General features: G+C 53.2%; 3 protein-coding genes across 3 annotated transcripts; 1 reads left to right on the top strand and 2 right to left on the bottom strand.

The window, feature by feature from the left end:
- Nucleotides 1-23: 23 nt before the first annotated feature.
- COCSUDRAFT_40427 (hypothetical protein) lies at nucleotides 24-3959 on the bottom strand (the record flags this gene model as incomplete). Its single annotated transcript, XM_005649573.1, has 15 exons — nucleotides 24-75; nucleotides 254-340; nucleotides 498-554; nucleotides 750-812; nucleotides 903-971; nucleotides 1111-1281; nucleotides 1637-1699; nucleotides 2306-2356; nucleotides 2490-2558; nucleotides 2699-2767; nucleotides 2908-2976; nucleotides 3106-3166; nucleotides 3285-3344; nucleotides 3570-3707; nucleotides 3860-3959. The coding sequence occupies 15 exons, from the start codon at nucleotides 3957-3959 to the stop codon at nucleotides 24-26; spliced, it is 1179 nt and encodes a 392-aa protein (XP_005649630.1).
- Nucleotides 3960-4884: 925 nt separating this feature from the next.
- COCSUDRAFT_52757 (WD40 repeat-like protein) lies at nucleotides 4885-8596 on the top strand (the record flags this gene model as incomplete). Its single annotated transcript, XM_005649572.1, has 9 exons — nucleotides 4885-5284; nucleotides 5421-5508; nucleotides 5613-5694; nucleotides 5986-6206; nucleotides 6382-6564; nucleotides 6884-7006; nucleotides 7228-7449; nucleotides 7978-8124; nucleotides 8465-8596. Exons 1-9 carry the CDS (start codon nucleotides 5130-5132, stop codon nucleotides 8594-8596), a joined length of 1353 nt encoding a protein of 450 aa, XP_005649629.1. The 5' UTR covers nucleotides 4885-5129.
- Nucleotides 8597-9233: 637 nt separating this feature from the next.
- On the bottom strand, nucleotides 9234-14424 carry COCSUDRAFT_13704 (P-loop containing nucleoside triphosphate hydrolase protein; the record flags this gene model as incomplete). The annotated part of the gene is made up of 11 exons (XM_005649571.1): nucleotides 9234-9416; nucleotides 9793-9939; nucleotides 10239-10289; nucleotides 10516-10679; nucleotides 10918-11227; nucleotides 11663-11773; nucleotides 12007-12138; nucleotides 12572-12784; nucleotides 13070-13285; nucleotides 13670-13855; nucleotides 14206-14424. 11 exons carry the CDS (start codon nucleotides 14422-14424, stop codon nucleotides 9234-9236), a joined length of 1932 nt encoding a protein of 643 aa, XP_005649628.1.
- Nucleotides 14425-14736: the final 312 nt, after the last annotated feature.

The raw sequence follows: 14736 nt of genomic DNA, 5'->3' as shown, positions 1-14736 counted from the left end.
TGCGACCTCAGGGGACCTTCACATCACAGGAGCGCTTCTTCTGCTTCTTGAGGACTCACGCAGAGCTGGAGAATCCTGCACAGTGCACCAAAGGAATTGAGCTCATCTGAACATATGTGTTGCTGACATGGTGTGCCTCATGACATGGTGTGCCTCATCTACAATGTCAACGTCTCTTGCAGCTGCATGAAACGGCAGGCAGCTGCATTTTGCAGGGCAAGGTCTGGACTGAGAGCATTGTCTGTGAGCGCACCTGAGCTCTGGTTGACGTAATACTGGGCAGGGATGTCCTGGCCATACGGGGGCGGGGGCGGGCTGTGCGCGTAGGGCGGAGGCGAGCCTGTCAATGCATGCACGAAGGTGAGTCAGCTGTGCAATGATACTGCACAATGCGCTGAACAGCATGCAAGCCTTGCATGTTGTACATTCTGCTTCCCTGCAGCATCTCCTTATCGATACAGCAAGGGCAGGATGAAGGTGCTGCAGATGAGGCTTACCGTAGCTCGGGGGCGGTGGGCTCGAGTAGCCGCCAGGAGGCCCGTATGTCGGCGGCCCTAACACAGGCAACACACCCACAGGTCAGAGCAGGCGCTGTTGCCGGGGTTGACACAACAGCGGCTGCGGCTGGTTCTGCGGCCGCAAGGGCTGGTAGGCGCCGGGTCTCTTCAGACTTGTTGACTGCATCATGCCTTGCTGCAACATGCAGGTCATGTTAAGCAGCAGCAACGAGAAGGGTGCAGAAGAATTACCGTAGGTTGGTGGGCTGTAGGGGGGCGGTGAGTAGTAGGGAGGAGGGCTGTATGAGGGCGGCCCTGGATCACAAAGCACACAGCGTCAGGGTGCTGCACGGCCAAATGTTAGACAGTCAAGCAAACGCATGCAGGATCAGTTGAGTCGCTTACCGTAGGTGGGTGGGCTGTGCGGCGGCGGGGGCGGAAGGTAGGAAGGGGGAGATGAGTAAGGCGGCGGCCCTGGCACATGAGCACACAAGGCATCATCATCCAGGCATGCTGACAGCAATTTCATTCTGCTGAATGGTAAATTCAGCAGTCCCCTTGCATGTTTCGTAAACTCAAACAGAAGCACTGTGCAGAGCAGGCACAGAATCACCGTAGGTGGGAGGACTGTGCGGGGGCGGCGGTGGTGAGTAAGGCGATGGTGGAGAGTAGGACGGGGGCGGCGGTGGGGAGTAGGATGGTGGCGATGGTGGAGAGTAGGACGGAGGCGATGGTCGAGAGTAGGACGGGGGTGGTGGAGGAGAGTAGGACGGAGGCGGCGGCCCTGTGCAGCAGACAGCCATGCATTCATGTTATCATCTCTCTGCCATCAGGATCCATGCATGCATGTCGGGTGAAAGCGCTGATCTGCATTGGTGAAGATGCGCAGGAGCAAAGCACAGCAGGTTCTCACCGTAGGTGGGTGGGCTGCATGGTGGAGGGGGCGGTGGGTAGTAAGAAGGCGGCCCTGACGGCCCCGACAGGGCCACCTCCTTACTACCCACCGCCCCCGCCACAGCAACAAGCGTTTACTTTCCGACCATGAACAAGGACGCAATCAATTGAAAGGGTCCAGCTGCTGCTACTCTTTCTCATGCACATCTATCCTCATAAGTAAGTGCAGCACCAGTGAAACTCACCATAGGGTGGCGGGCTGTAGGGGGGCGGGCAGTGGCAGGGAGGAGGTGTGTAAGGCGGCGGCCCTGTTGCAGCAGCAAATCACCCCAGTGATCCAGTGAACGCATGCATGCCGCTTCAGCTAGCAGCGCAGCTCAGCTCAAAAGCAAAACACGGGAGAGCAGCAGACAGAAGGACACACCGTAGGTGGGAGGACTATGTGGAGGTGGCGGTGGGGAGTACTGAGGAGGAGGTGAGTAGGTTGGGGGCCCTGCCACACACAGCAAGCAGACTCAGTCAGATCCAGTGCAGGTCCTCAAGACAATCAGGAATATGGCATGCGCAGGATTGCAAACCAAGCGGGAACAGGAGGGCACCATAGGTGGGAGGGCTGTATGGCGGTGGCGGTGGGGAGTAGGTTGGGGGCCCTGCCACAAACAGCAAGCAGACTCGGTCAGAACCAGTGCAGGTCCTCAAGACAATCAGGAACATGGCATGCACAGGTTTGCAAACCTAAACGGGAACAGGAGGGCACCATAGGTGGGAGGGCTGTATGGCGGTGGAGGTGGGGAGTAGGTTGGGGGCCCTGCCACAAACAGCAAGCAGACTCAGTCAGAACCAGTGCAGGTCTTCAAGACAATCAGGAACATGGCATGCGCAGGATTGCAAACCAACCGGGAACAGGAGGGCACCATAGGTGGGAGGGCTGTATGGCGGTGGCGGTGGGGAGTAGGTTGGGGGCCCTGCCACACACAGCAAGCAGACTCAGTCACAAGCAGTGCAGGTCCTCAAAGTGGGCTGCCATCCTGCCGCATGCAACATATAGAAATAAGCCATGCGCAGGCTTGCAGAAACCAAGCAGGAACAGGAGGGCACCATATGTGGGAGGGCTGTATGGCAGTGGCGATGGAGAGTACGATGGAGGAGGTGAGTAAGATGGGGGCCCTGCCACACACAGCAAGCAGAATCAGTCACAAGCAGTGCAGGTCCTCAGACTGGGCTGCCATGTGCCATCCTGCCGCATGCAACATATAGGAATATGCCATGCGCAGGATTGCAGAAACCAAGCGGGAACAGGAGGGCACCATAGGTGGGAGGGCTGTATGGCGGTGGCGGTGGAGAATACGATGGAGGAGGTGAGTAAGATGGGGGCCCTGCCACACACAGCAAGCAGAATCAGTCACAAGCAGTGCAGGTTCTCAGAGTGGGCTGCCATGTGCCATCCTGCCGCATGCAACGTATAGGAATATGCCATGCGCAGGCTTGCAGAAACCAAGCGGGAACAGGAGGGCACCGTAGGTGGGAGGGCTGTATGGCGGTGGCGGTGGAGAGTACGATGGAGGAGGTGAGTAAGATGGGGGACCTGGCACATCAGCACACACAAGATAGGCAGCATGATGCTTGTCATGTCAACATAGCCAGCTGCTGCTATTGAGCTATACACAGTAACGTGAAGTGTTTCAGCTCTGGCTACAACCTGTCTCAAGCTCACCATGGGAGGGAGGGCTGTATGGCGGGGCCAGGGCCAAGGGGAACAACAATCATCAGCCCCGCTGGGCATGCATGGCATGTATGCAGGATCAAAGCCCCCTGCCACTGAAGGTCTTGGCTGCAGAGGGAATTGGACATCAAATGCAACAATATGACTCATCACATCAGCTCGGAGCTTACCATAGGCGGGTGGGCTGTAGGGGGGTGGTGAGTAGGGAGGCGGTGTGTAGGGCGATGGGCCTGCAATGCAGCACATGCGCGATCAGGTGCCAACACTCCCAGAGCTCGATGCATGCCAGCTCATGGTTTCAGTGCAATGCAAGATCATATGAACAGATTGGTGCAGATGTAAGGATGATGACTGCAACATGTGAAAGCTGTCAACAGCACATGCTTGACAGAACAGACCAGCAGCAATCTCATGATCACAGCCTGTATGCATTTTGGATAGAGGCAGTACCGCACCGTAAGATGGGGGCCCAGGACTGTAGTAGGGAGGTGGAGCTGGCTGGTAGCCATAGGGTGGCGGCGGCAATCCACCAGCTGTTGCAATGGGGATGGAAAATGGCAGCTGTGAGAAGTCAGCAGCTCTGGCAGGGAGGCCTGTTTTGCAGCAACACATGTGTCAGAATAGAGCAACTCTACATGGCCTGCATTTGGCAAAGGTCTTCAGTGCACATCGACAGATGGAGGATGTAAGCATCACATTCTGTGCTTGCAAGTTAGTCAGGTGACCATGTGAAGGCTAAACCAACCTGAGCTAGGGAATATCCTCAGAGCCTCTGCAAGTGAAGGACGGCAGCACAGCAGCAGCCCTGCTATGCAGCAGAGGACTGCTTTGTATTTGCCACTCATGGCTATTCTTCTTGAGCGTCCTGCAGCCCCCAATGTCCTGCAAACACAAGGAAGGCAGGAACCTTCAGTATCTTGGTGAGGCAACGATCACGTCTCCTTTAGGGAAAATTGAGTGTAGAAGTTATGTTGCTCAAGTCTTATCACTGCAGCTTGGCTGGAAACGAACCTGCAAGCACAGCGAGCGAGCAACGGTGAGTAACAAGGCAAGGACTTCGCTCAAAGCTTGCAGGGCAATCGGACCTACGCAAGTCACAGAAACCATATAAAAAGCACAGGAGCGCTCTTGTGCGGCTCGCAAGCGCGCTCAAAAGGACATTTTGGAAAGCATTGCTTGAGCTGCTATGGCTATGTGAATAATCAGCGCCGGTCTCTGCACCTCTTGGATTTGTTGATCCGGATCCCAAATGCATGCAGTCACCTTGAGCTCGCAAAATACGTCCAGAGATGACAGGTGGGTACGAGGCTCACGACACAGCGCTGCACCTATGTTGCAAGATGGCGGTAGGACGCAGCTCCTCGCAGCTCGAGAAAACCGTCTTGTCAAGCTCGGGACTGTCAAAGGCTGAATAATTAGACAGGAGACTCGCCTGTTGAATCTGGAAGACGCAAGGGAGGCGCAAGGAGCCTGCAGGCCAGGCGGTAGGCTCGTCGGCAGCTCGTTCTCCCTCAGCGCTTCGGATCTCGGGCACCGCGCTTAGAACTCGATGCCTCTGATCAGTCACAAGCTTGCTATCTGGCAGTACGTAGACGGAAGCTGAGATGCTTTGAGAATCTTTCTGGGTTTCGGCCCAAAGCTTCTCACGCGGGAGGCAACGCCTTTTGACAGCTGTTCCCAAGGCACCAAATCAGGCAGAAGCTCAAGCTAGTGCAAAATGTTGGAGGGCGGCCGTGAGGAGAGAAAGAAACAGCATCGTCCTGTGCTATACGCTCGTTGAACCTGAAAGATTCTATTTATATTCACAATTGTAAAATTCACATGCGCCAGGAAAGGTGTCTTGCTTGAATCAATTCAGTAGCGTTCCAGGCCATCTCCCAAGTCGCTATCGTACACACACTGATATATCGTAAAAGCACAAGCTGTTATTTAGACTGCTTCTTAGAAAGTGCATGAGAGATTGTGGAAGCACAAGCACAAATAAAGCAGATGGTGCAATACTCTCTGACTAGGAAATGAAGATCAAAACTATCAACAGATCTGCCTCTGAGTGTACTCGAGAACGCAGTCAAGACGTTCAAAAAGTCCATAAGAACCTTGATCCAGCCCTGCACCCCTTCGAAAAGGCTGTGGAGTACACTCGGGCTCTGAATGCTGCAAAGTTAGACAGGTGCTAATACCTCTGGGATGGTGTATGAAGTGGGGTCCTTTGTTGCGAACATGAAGAGCAATCTTCGTGTGTTCTGGGTTGCTCTGACTTTCGCAAGCATGCTCTTGATCTGACTGAACTAGTTACTGTGGCGCAGGGTCTTTGCAAAGCCATTCATATCAGCCTTTCCTCATGATGATGGTGTCACATGCCTTGCACGAAATCCCAAGGTCTTGAATGGCCTGGTGAGTTGTCCTCAGCTAGTCATGTCTTTCTTTATCTGTGTTTTGCACTGGGTAGGATCTATTGATGGGAGGCGATTCTGAGAAAGGTCACCCCACATGTGCAGGCAGCAGGATGCGCAGATGGCATTATTAAGCTGTGGGACGTGCCGGGCAAGCGCAGCTTGAGGAAGCTCGTGGGGCACACAGGCATGTCTTTTCACTTGTCTCATGATACCGGCCAGTAAATGCATACGGCTGTGCTAGCATGATCGGCAGTCCATCTGCATACCCTGTGCCCTGGAGGGCAATGAAGAGATATACAGCAACTTGAATGACAGTATACTCTGCATGATTCAATGCATGTGATTGGGTAATTCTGAGCCCTCCAGCCATACATGATCATGTCTTAGATAGATGCTCATCATGTGCTGCCAAGCAGGAAGCCCTGATTCATGCTACATGTGTGCATGCTGATGATCATGTTTCTTTGATGGTCAGGGGCTGTGAAGGGGATCTCCATTGCACCAAGCGGGGATGTGGCGGTCTCTTGCTCCACAGACTGCAGCGTGCGGCTGTTCAGGCTGCCTTTTGCCCCATTCATGTCAGCAGGCCCAGTCGAGGATGAGGCATCTGCCACTCTGGAATTCCTGGGCAAGCATGCATTCAGGGGGATCGACCACCATTGGACCAGGAACACCTTTGCCACTGCTGGCCAGCAGGTACTCCCACATTCCCTGCATGTTAGTCCTTGATGTGCCTGCAGTCTGTGCAAAAATCCCCATGCATGTCTCCATGGACATGCATCACATTTATTGCCATGTAATTCGTCATACCAGCTGATGCCAAGACGGTGTCATGATGCGGCATGCATGACATGTGATGCGGCTGATGCAGGTGGATGTGTGGGACCATGAGCGCTCAGAGCCAGTCAGCACCTTCTCCTGGGGGTCTGACTCAGTCACAAGCGTGAGGTTCAATCCAGCAGAGCCTGACCTGCTTGCATCGGCCGGCAGTGACCGATCCATCGCCCTGTATGACCTGCGCTCTTCCACACCCATCCGCAAGATTATCATGCAGGTGTGGATGTCTGGCTCATGCAGAGATGCCCATGCTCAAATCATAGTCAGCGTTTGTAATGCATGTATGCATTGTTGTGCAGGCAAGCAATCCTGCTGTATGATTGCTTGCCTGCATCCATGCATGCCCTGAAACATGTTTGTCAGTCACATGGGAATGCTGCTGCTGTCAAGGATGATACTATAGAAAAGCGATTGCGAGCTCCATGAGCACATGAGCGCAACTTTCTTACTGAGACAGCAATGCAGACAGGCATGCAGTGGTCTCTGATATTTAGTTCTGCGTGTTCTCTTGACTGCAACAGTGACGTGGTGTGCAGACTCGTAGCAATTCGATTGCATGGAATCCCATGGAGGCCTTCAACTTCACCTGCGCGAACGAGGACTGCAACCTGTACACTTATGACATGCGCAAGCTCAAGAGCGCTGCATGCATTCACAAGGTGAGGCACATCAGGACACCCTGCTGTCTTTCCAAAGGCAATCTATTGCTATTCAATGCATTGATCTACGTCAAAGCCATGGGAAGTTTGATGTGCTTCTGAACACTTTTAAGGCTGCATGCGCCTTTTCTGCTTAACGTCCTTGGGTCTGATCTTGCTTACCAAAAACCTTTGTCCGCTGTTGACGTTTTGATGAATGACGATTGATGTTTCGCTGCCAGGACTTTGTGTCTGCGGTGATGGATGTGGATTACTCTCCCACTGGGCGCGAATTTGTGGCTGGCAGCTACGACCGCTCTGTGCGCCTCTTTGCATACAATGGGGGCCACAGCAAGGAGGTCTACCACACCAAGCGGATGCAGCGTGTCTTTGCTGTGCGCTTCAGTGGCGATGGCAGCTATGTCTTCTCCGGCAGTGATGACATGAACGTGCGCGTCTGGAAGGTGAGAGCTCATGCCCTGTCCTGCACATGCACTCTGGTCACCCCTGCTGGGCTTGTGCATTGCTGTTTACCTGCTCAGTTTTCTTCTTTTTTACTTGGATGTCAGCTTGCCATCATATGGCATGCATGCCCATCATGCTCTTCATGACAGCAGTGCATGTTTCACATGCAGCCCCCTCTTAGCCCTGACCACAGCATCATGTTCATTTCTGGACTGTAGCCTGGTAGCATCAATATTTGCACTGGGTGTAAGTCTTATTATGCTGTCTACGCTGATTCAGCTTCCGCAGATTGCCACAAAGCGGGTGCATGCGTGGCTTCCAATCTGATCTTTGCATAAGCGCCTGGGATTTGCTTGGATCTGGCATGTTTATCAAGGGATAGCATCTAGATCAGTCCAGATATCAGTATATTTAGACTTAGCACTGCCTTTGGCAGCCTTTCACTGCAGTTTGTCTGCAGACGCACCTTGCATCTTGGCAGGGGAAGCGCGTAATGAGAACACTGAGCGACTAAGTCACGCTTGCAGGCCAGGGCGAGTCAGCAGCAGGGAACGATGGTGTCGAGGGAGCTGCACAAGCAGGCATATGGGGACGCCCTGGTGCAGCGGTACCAGCACATGCCAGAGATCCGGCGCATCACTCGCCACCGCCACCTTCCTGTGCCCCTGTACAAGGTGCCGTGCCCTCTGCTGTCATGTCTGCTAGGGGCTTTAGACGGCTGCTGGCAGTGAAAATGATGGGCTGGTCTCTTGTTTGTGGAGCGTTTTACAGGCCTGTGTCTGCTTGTATGTGTGTCAATGTGTTCAATTTAATTTCTGTGGGCTCTGCATCATTATGGCGGCCAGTCTCATCGATCCTGGGAGGTGGTTCCAGGATAGGGGGGACCGAGTCCATGCTGATGTAGAGCCGCCCATGGAAGCCTTTCCCAAGCCGTGGCACTGCCTTGTCTGAGCTTCGTTTGGCCTGGTCAATGTTGTCTTTATTATCCCTGCATGAGAACGGACGCTGCTGCAGGCTGCCAAGCTGCGGCGCACAATGACAGAGGCAGAGGACAAGAAGCAGAAGAGGCGGGTGGCTCACAGCAAGCCGGGCTCCGTCATTGTCAAGCCGGCGCGCAAGAAGAGGATTGTTGCAGAGCTTGAGTGAGGCCTGGCTGTCCGCAGCTTGCAATTGTGTTGAATGCATGCTTGTCCAAGAACCAATTTTGAACAAATGAGAACTTACATGCCATGCGACAGCGGTATGCTGATGTGGTTTTATCTGGTTTGCAATTGTCTGCAGGACTATGTCCTGCTCATGTGTCATTACTTTCGCTCGTAGCTTAGTTTGATCATTGCCCCATGAGCTCGGGAACTTAGATTGGATGTGCTTTGAGGCAGTCACACCTAGAACGCATGCCTTCATGTGGAAGTTATTCACAAACTGAGCAAGAAACGACTGGCAATGAAGTTCCAACTGCTTCAATTGTAAAAAGAAGTGTATCTAATTAGATACACTTATAAGCCGTCTTAGGACCCTATTCCAATGCGCATGGCTCACCTACTGATAGATAGACACGCACCTCGCTTGACAAGCTTGTCCCTCTCAACAATTTCAACAGAAACGAAGAAGCTCCAACACCAAGGGGAGTACTACTAGAGAATCTAGAGGGTGTAGTAGAATAGTGTAGAATAGGTTTCTGTAGGGTTCTACTCCTCTTGGCCTAACCACGCATGCACCCAGGCATGCGCGCACATGCTCATGCATGCACACACGCTCACGCATGGAATAAATGAACACCGGCTCAGTCCTCGTCCATTTCAGCACTAATCTCCTTCACAAGCTCCTCCTTGTACTCCTCAAAGTAGCCGTCGTAGCGCTGCACCTTGCCGTCCTCCACCAGCCACACCTCTGAGCGCTCCGCATCATCGCACACTCGCGACAGCAGCTGCGAGTCGTGGCTGATCACCACCACGCCTCCCTCAAACTGCGCGCGCACACCATCCCACCATCAGATCACTGAGGCCATGCACGTATCCGACTGTCACGCTGCTAAAATTGAGCTCATTCTCAGATTTGTTGATACGCGCCGATCCTGCCAGGAGGCAAGATGCGTGTGCAGACAAATTGCAGGTGGAGGCTGCCACAGAACATGCCTTGATGCCACTTGAAAACCAACAAAGCCCGTTCCTGAGTGCAAACTGTTTCCTTGTGGAAAGAATTCAAACATGCAAACAACTCGTTATCCAGGCATCTGTAGGCAATTCACATGCTGGTACAGACATGCTGACACGATATGGCCTAAATCCTGATACATACCGTGTCTAGTGCTTGGAGAATTGTGCGGCGGTAATGTGGTTTACCTGTTCGAGGGCGTCTGAGAGGGCGTCAATGCTCTGCATGTCCAGGTGATTGGTGGGCTCGTCCAGCAGCAGGATGTGCGGGTTTGCGAGCGAGATGCTTGTGAAGACCACGCGCGCCTTCTGGCCTCCGCTCAGTTTGCAGATGGGCTGCGCACAACCCACATATCTCTTTAGTAGCTGCTGTTTGCAAACAACCGCTCTGCTGTGCCTGGCTGCCTTGCAGGATTCTGAAGACACTAGCAAACATCGAGGCACTTTCCTCCTGCAAACCTCTGGCCTTGACACTCTCTGACAAGTCTCATGCTCGCAAGGTCACCAAATGCCATCGATACTGCCCAGTGAAGGAGAGCAATCCCACCATATCCAGACACAATGCTGGTGCCAGCAGGAGCAAGACATGCACAAATCGTTCCTCCTGGAAGTTAAGAGTGAGGGTGAATAAGCACCTGTAGATGATGGTGGCCGCTCAGTCCAAAGCGGCCGAGTTGTTGCCGCATCTGCTCCGGTTTGAGGCCCGACTGCACAGCCATGCCATACACTCTGTCAACCAGAGCTGCCTATGAAAAGAAATCACCTTCTGGGAGATGCTCAGCACTTCATGTTCAGAGGCACACACAGGATCGATCTCTAAGAATGCAGGATACTGCGATGGGAAGCCATATTACAGATATGCATGTCTAGTTAGAACAAAATGAATGCGAGACCTGCAAGGCAATGCAAGACATATAAATTTTGACCAGTAGCCTCCCTTACCTTGGGATATTTGCTCAGCAGGTACTCGACAGGGTTGGTGTCAAACTTGAGCGCGTCCACAAAGTGCTGCGCATAGCGGCCCACTCGCAGCGCATGACTCCTCCTGGCCTCGCCTTCCGTCGGCTCCAGGTCACCTGCCAGAAAATGACAATGTATGATCCTCCAAACAAGAGACACAGTGCCAAGCTAGTTTGAAGCCCACCGATCCATGAAAAGCACATGGGGTATGCTGTAACTACGATCACAGGTCCCACAGCATTCTACAAATGTCCTGACCACACCTCTGCCTTCCTGACAGGCTCTTCTGTGCACAGCTGCCCATCTTCGTTCCTGTAAACCACTAGATTGCCACCCAGAAGTAGCCACACTCACCTGCCAGCAGGTTCATGAGGGTGGTCTTGCCAGCGCCGTTGGGTCCGACAATGGCGACGCGGCTGCCCATGTCAATGCCGATGTTCAAATTCTGGAGGCCAAAGTCGTCGCGGCCCGGGTACTTGAAATCGGCGTCCAGCAGCTGCAGCAGCGAGGAGGAGGGCAGCTCTGAGGGCTCTGGGAACTCAAAGTGCACGGTGTAATCGGACCAGCGCTTGGGCTGCTCTGCTGCCTTGGTGTCCTCGTCAGCGTAGCCTGCCGGGGCCGCCTTGGCCTTGCGCGCCTGAGTCTGCTTTGCGCTCTTGACAACCTGTATGGTGCCAGAACAAGACGGGTTCAGCTCATTGCTGTACTGGTGGCTAGGCATGTATGACTGCGAGTGATGGGGGCTGTGCATGCATTATTCCGGGAGATTCCTGAAAGGGCTGCTTTGAATCTGGTAAAAGCCTGTCCTTGTTTGGTGTGCCATCAACTAGGACAGGCATTTACCACATGCAAAGCAGTGGAGTGTTAATGCCTTCAATGGTCATCTGTGCTACGTCCTTTACTGCATGCCATGCATCTGCCACAACCTTTTGAAAACCTGTCACAAATGATCTGCCACAGCCGGAATGCCTCTGCCACAATCAATGGCATGTCCCGCACCAGTACTGCTGTTCAGCCTAGTACTAGTTTCAAGTAATGTCTGGCACAGGATGAAAAGCAGTTTATAGGACAGCATGATTCTATGGGAAGAAGACTGCACCTTGTCCTGGTTGGCCTTGCTGCCGGACCGCTTGGCTGCCTTGAGCTGCTTCTCAAACTTCTCCGCGGCCTTGTTGACCTCCTTGCGCTTTTGCTCGTACATCTCCTCAAACTGCACACCCACAACCAAACAGCTGTCACTTGCCAGCTCAGCAACAACTTTCTGATGATGTGCATGCTCTTGTGGCTGAGATCCACTGTAACACAATTGTTTTCCTTTCAGACTGCTCCTGCTATGGCCTCAAGAGATGCAACTCAAGCAGACAGAGGATAGACGAGCACCAGACGAGCGCCATACACAAGTGTACTAGAGGGAGTCCTGCGCTCAGCAAGAGTGTAGCGCACCTGTGCAAAGTTGCCTCTGTAGTAGTGCAGCTTCAGGTCATGCAAGTGGATAATGTCGGTGGTGATTGTGTTCAGGAAGTCTCTGTCATGCGACACGACGATGAGTGTCTTCTTCCATCGCTGGAGGTACTCCTGTGCAACGAACATGCCCCATGTCAGCCTTATATAAATTATGCCCATTTCTTGAGCATGGGCATTCATGCACGACCAACGAATTTTAGCAAAATGTGCTAGGACATGAGCTGGCTGCACGAGCAATGCCAAGCTGAGCACGATGGATGCTTTATCATGTCCATAACAAGCAGCATGCATCATTTCATCGGCATGCATCATTTCCAGGAGAAGCTCTGCAACCTTCTTATCAGTGTGCATCGACTCATCAGCATCATCATGTTCAAGAGAGCGCCATACAACCATCTCCATGCAAAATGTCCAGGACAACATCCTAGGCATTAAGGGTAGAAATGTGCATAATGTTGCTCTTGCTCTGAGACAACAGCCCAGACATTTCTTGCCGCTGTGTTTGGCTCATGATCATCATGTCCAGCAAAAGAACAGCACCCACCTCCAGCCAGAGGACAGCTCTGAGGTCCAGGTGGTTGGTGGGCTCGTCCAGCAGCAGAACAGTGGGCTGGATGTACAATGCGCGCGCGAGGGAGATGCGCATGCGCCAACCTCCCGAGAACTCATTTGTTGACCGCCGCTGCATGGCCTCCGTGAAGCCCAGTCCATGCAGGATCTTGGACGCGCGCGACTTTGCGCTGTCCGCCCCCATTTCCTGCGCAGCAAGGTGCACATAAGCAACAAAACAGGTGTTGCTTGATGTACCTAGTCATTGGCAACAAGAACATGTAGTAAGAGTATACAGTGCACATCCCTGGGGTCCTGGCCGCAATAATTCTACCACAGCGCCGGTGCATGTCTTCAAGCAAATCAGAATGACTCTCAGCAGCTGTCTCATATACGATAGCTCCGGACTCATGTAAGCACTACACGCATTGTGCCAATCTGCGGATTTAAAAGGGTGCAAGTGACTTGCATGCATGCATGGTCAAAGGCTTACCGCTAGCCGCTCGTAGATCTCTGCTAGCCGGTCGTTGTCTGCGTCGTTGGCAGCAGATGTGCTGGCCTGCGGCGCATCCCCGTCAGCAGGGTTGTCTTCCAAGCTGACTGCATTGAGCCGCGAATGGATCTCTGCTTCCTCTTCCCTCAGCGCCATGAGCTCCACGTCAGCCGCCACCACAGCTTCCAGTGCAGCCTCGTCTGTGCCCACCACTTCCTGCCCAGTGCAGTGACGCAATATCATTCTCAGGCAGCGCATTGCATAAGATGTTGTAACATGGCACCAGGCAATCATCCTTCAAGGGTTTGCGACACTGTAGAGGGTGGGGCTGCTGAGCCTTGCCATGACTTTGTGCCATTGTTGCACCATATGCATCTCAGATGCAGCCCCTCACAAAGAAGATCGAGGACGCTCTGTTTTTCAATAATTCTCCCATGGTGGCCAATATCTCAAGATCTGCATGTGCAGTCTGGCACTGCTCTTACAGGAGCCTTGGTGCATCGTAGCTTTTTGAGTTGTATCTTGCACATTTTGAGGGGTGGCAAGGGAGGAATACATGATCCCCGCCAGGAAGTTGAAGGAGATTGGGAGATGTCTCACCTGCTCTACAAGGAGTACATCGAGAGTCTCTGGCACAGGCACTTGCCGCCGCGCGATCATCCGCAGCAGTGTTGACTTGCCCATACCGTTGGGGCCCACCAGGCCATACCGCCGTCCTGCTGTGATGGTCAGAGTGGTGCCCTCCAGCAGCACCTTGCCCTTTGCGCGGATTGTGAGGTTGTGCACCTGCCCGGCACCACATCCCGGCACCACATTGGTCAACACTTAATTAGATGGCAATTATATAGGATGAACAAGGACGGCATGTGACTGTCACAACGTGCTGCGCCGGCTAAATTCTCACTGGCTGCATGACGCGGAACTCCTATGAAGTAGCAATAGCTGACCACACTTGCGAGCCTGATTGATTCAGTGCATCCAAGAGTCGTCATTCCTTGCTGTCCCGAATGCACCGAATATACCTGGTGAAAGTCGCAGCCTGGGTCACACGGGCAGCCTTTCCAAAGCAAGGGTACAATCCGGCTTGCACAGCAGCATTGAGGGCTGACAGAATGCGCGGCATCACACAGGCACACCTTGATGTCTGTTGCGCTGAGCACATCAGAGGCCTCTCCCGCGCCACCCTGCTGCTCGTAGGCCACGTCAAAGACATTATCATCGTCCTGCAGCGCTGCCACCTTGGCCCTGGCAGCCTCCTCGATCTGTTTCCGCTCCTTGTCTGCCAGCTTCTTTTTGTCCCTGTACGTCGCCTGTGCACACCACCAAAACACATTTGCAAGCCACTGCAAAGTCATGCATGTATTGCAGCTAGCACATGAAGCCCACTCTGCATATGGCCAGCTCCGCACAGAGAACCATGACAGTCCTGTTCAAGCTACAATCAGCGTTTTCCTCTGCTGCACTACGTGTCATTTATTAGGCTCTGCAACGTGTACAATTTTTCGGCTTCGCATGCAAGGACTACGACATGTAGAGAGAAGGCAACACACCATGGATTTGAGCTCGTTGTCCTTGTCATCCGCTGCATAGATGGGGGTGTATCTCTCAGTCTCTTCCTCATCCTCACTGCTGCTGGAGGGCAGGTCTATGTCTCCCAGATAGTCGTT

This window comes from Coccomyxa subellipsoidea, assembly GCF_000258705.1.
Source record: "Coccomyxa subellipsoidea C-169, whole genome shotgun sequence".
Lineage (NCBI taxonomy): Eukaryota > Viridiplantae > Chlorophyta > Trebouxiophyceae > Coccomyxaceae > Coccomyxa > Coccomyxa subellipsoidea.
The sequence above is the reverse complement of the archived record's forward strand: the minus strand, read 5'-3'. Positions and strand labels throughout refer to the sequence as shown.